A 3,350-nucleotide genomic window follows, 5' to 3' on the forward strand; every position below is an offset into this window, starting at 1 on the left:
TAAATCATGTTGCACTTCTTGTAGACACTTTCTGATATGTACAAAGAAAATTATTTGAGTGCTGATCTTTACTTGTGTGTATAGATGAAATTTATACTTGAAATTCATACTTCAGTTTATGTTGTGAGCAGGCGATACTAAACCGGGTTGGATATACTTCAGATATCAACCATGGTGTTTTGATGGAAATGGCTGAGCATAAGAAAGATTTAGAGAAGAAAACGAAACCCATCTTGGATACCTTGAGAAGTTACCAAGACTTACCACCTGTATGTATCATGTTTGAAACATAGCTGTTACTTGTTTGGTTAAAGCTAACAAACTCAATTATCCAGGATAAAGCTCTTGCTGCATTAGCCATTGAGGATAAGAAACAGCAATATGCTGCTGCAGAGAAATATTTAGAAGAAGTGCTGCAATCTGCTCTAATGACATCAGAAATATGACATGTATGTCAAATAGTTCTTTAGCTCGAACCTTCAAAGTATTATTTGCAGAATGAAATTTCATTTTTTTCAGTAACAGATAGGTTAAATTTGATTTGATTAGAAGTTAAAATGTTGTCTAGTTTAGTACCACATTCTTAGTGTAAGATAATATTGTGATTCTGTTTACTTCTTATGGAGGTTCCACAAAATGTTGTTCACCAGTTTTAATGATGAACTAAACACTTACATCACCACATACAGCTCAACAGTAGGATATGATCCATGTAGTCAACTCCAGTTAATTAGCATATTTGTTACTTCTGCACAAGTGATACGCTTTAAACAGCCACAAGATAGAGATGGTAATGTGAGAAGAGATGGTTGAATGATTGAAAATGCCACATTCTTATGATAGTTTAGCGTAAGTATTGATATATAACAAGCGAAATATGGAAATGGCTGCTAGATTTAATATCTTGTTTCTGGATTTCATCCTACGGAGGTACTATGAAAACAATAGACACACGAACAAAAGCACAAAATACGATAATTCCATTAAAAATGTTCTGGAAGATACTTTTTTTTTGTGGGAAGGTGCTTTAGAATGTTAATTTGATTGTCACTTCATCCTTAAGGGTTTGTTTACTTAGATGGAAATTGGGAGGATGGATTATAGAGAGGATAAATTTTTGAAACTTTCCATCCTTGGTACTGGTTACCAAGAAAGATATAGAAAAGATGAAAAATCAAATAAACGAGAGATGTCTACAGCCCACCATTTTGGTTTCACTTAAATCAGGCGAAAACTAAATCTCTTATCTGTATCAAATATTTACATATAAAATAGTACCTACCTGTAACTCTTTATGGAATAATATTCACCACTCTGAAATGTTAGTTGGCCTCACTAGTGCTACACACAAGTAGTGAACCTCATCATTAGCTCCAACTCCAACCTAAATGCCGAATCTGTGAGCATCCAACCTGTTTGTGCTGTGCAAGATGGATGGGACAATAGCACTAAGTGGGTCAGGAGGTCCAAACGAGCCATGCAGGTTGGGTGGTACAAATGAATTGGTTGAATTGATTAGGTTGGATGGTACCTACGAGCACGTTTGGTTGGATTGGTTGGGCAGCGGACAGAACCAAGCGGGTTGCGTTAGTTGATGTGGCAGTTGTATTTACAAGTCATTTGTGTCTTTTTTTTTCATCCTTTATTTTTTCATTTGTTGGAATAAGCTGACCCTAAATATATCTTCTCTTTCATTGTCCACTCTATCCTGCATCATTTGCTAGATACCCCAGGTCTCTTGCATTTGTAAAGTGGCTGATATATGTCCATACTTCTTCTAGTGTTATCCTTAATCCATAATCATAAGCTATATCTACCGATCATAATTATTAACAAATTGTCACTCTGAGTGGCTTTTTTCACTAGGAATTATTCTTAAAAATAATATCTAACTATACGACAATTTACTAAACCACACTTAAGTTTTCAAAATAACAAATCAACACTGATTTTCCAAAATACCTTTTCTCTCCCCTTAGTCGTCTATCTTCCTCCTTCCTCTGCTTTCTGCTTGTCCGGTGGTTGCTCAAACAGGTGGTCGAGGTGACAGTGAAATTGTGACCGAGCTGGTCGAGCAGTCGCCTGGCCACGATTTCATAGGCAGCTCGATCATGATTTCGCTGCTAGGCCTGTCCACCGGTTGGACAGAGGTTGCAGGAAGGCAGATGACAGAGGGAAAAAATATTTTGTGGAATAGGGTAAGATTTGGTAATTTAAAAAATAAGGCGCGTAGTTTGAGTATTTGAAAAACTTAATGCTTGGTTTAGTAAATTACCCCTAACCACATGAGTGAATTACCCCTAATTATATGAAACAAATTGTTTTCCCAGGTTCAAGTTTGGATCAAATCCCTATCTTTATGCCAATGCCCGTTCGATGGCTTTAGCACCCAAAGCAGGTGAAGCATTCATGGAGCAGTCATAGTTCATCTGGCCACGTAAGAAGCAACCTGGAGACCGAAAATATATGTTTATCCCTTTTGTTTGTCTCAGACTCTCACTTCTGTGCTTGTAACTATACTTCTTCCTGTTGTTTAAATTTAGTTTTTTGCCCTTTTTTTTTCTTCCTTTGTATATTATGGTCCGATGTAAATGCGCAGGGAAAACGTCTTTGGTACACTTTCTTTCTTTTAATTCCTTTTTTTTTAAAAAAAATTTATCAGTCAAAAATAGTTCCTGCATGTGCTATTTCGCTGAAGTTTGTGTTCCCATATGTTCACAGAGTTCTAACAGTTGGAAGATTTCCTAGCATTCAACTTTCAGTGACCAAGGCAGGTAATTTGGGTCGATATTATTATGTGTGTTGCAATTGATCTTCTTCCTCTGATATAATAATAATGGGTGTGCCTTGATCTCTTTTGATGACATCCACGTTAATCTTGGCCGCCTCGTCTTGACGTCTTCTGCTTGTCGATGTTGGGTTGCAATCGGACATGAACTCCGGCCCATGGTCGTCCTAGAGGGTGATGTGGTGTGGGCAGTGGGAGTCGAAGGTGCCATTGTCTCTGAGGGGATGACCTCAGTCTTTGAGTTTACTAATGTAGATCTGAGTCGACTGAACTAACATGACGTCGATCGGTGATGATCTCCATTGTGGATAACGTAACAACAAACTTATCCAATTGAATAAGTGTTAATTGAAAAAATAATCATCGGTAAACAAGATTTTGAGAGAATCATTTCAATTGTTTAGAAAATATTTGAGTTCACTAAGTTTAAACAACGTGTTCAACCAACCTTTCTTTTTTGGTATTTGAAAACTAATTTGCGAATATAAATAGGTGAGTAAGAGAACTCTGAAAGCAACAACTCTTATATTGAAACCTTTATACTTTGGTTCTTGAAATGTTT

At 36.8% G+C, this 3,350-nt stretch overlaps 1 protein-coding gene across 1 annotated transcript in view; it reads left to right on the forward strand.

Annotated features, from left to right (window-relative positions):
• LOC141847733 (AUGMIN subunit 1-like) overlaps positions 1-2,618 on the forward strand; it is an 11,272-nt gene extending 8,654 nt beyond the window's left edge. Inside the window, exons 4-6 of the mRNA XM_074735803.1 lie at positions 132-269; positions 336-449; positions 2,331-2,618. Coding sequence (XP_074591904.1) covers positions 132-269; positions 336-446 — 249 coding nt within the window. The 3' untranslated portion in view covers positions 447-449; positions 2,331-2,618. The remainder of the gene's footprint in view (positions 1-131; positions 270-335; positions 450-2,330) is intronic.
• The last annotated feature ends 732 nt before the right edge of the window (positions 2,619-3,350 follow it).

The sequence above is a fragment of the Curcuma longa genome, chromosome 16 (genome assembly GCF_044706935.1).
Source record: "Curcuma longa cultivar G26 ecotype Majalengka, Jawa Barat chromosome 16, ITB_CL_G26_1.1, whole genome shotgun sequence".
Lineage (NCBI taxonomy): Eukaryota > Viridiplantae > Streptophyta > Magnoliopsida > Zingiberales > Zingiberaceae > Curcuma > Curcuma longa.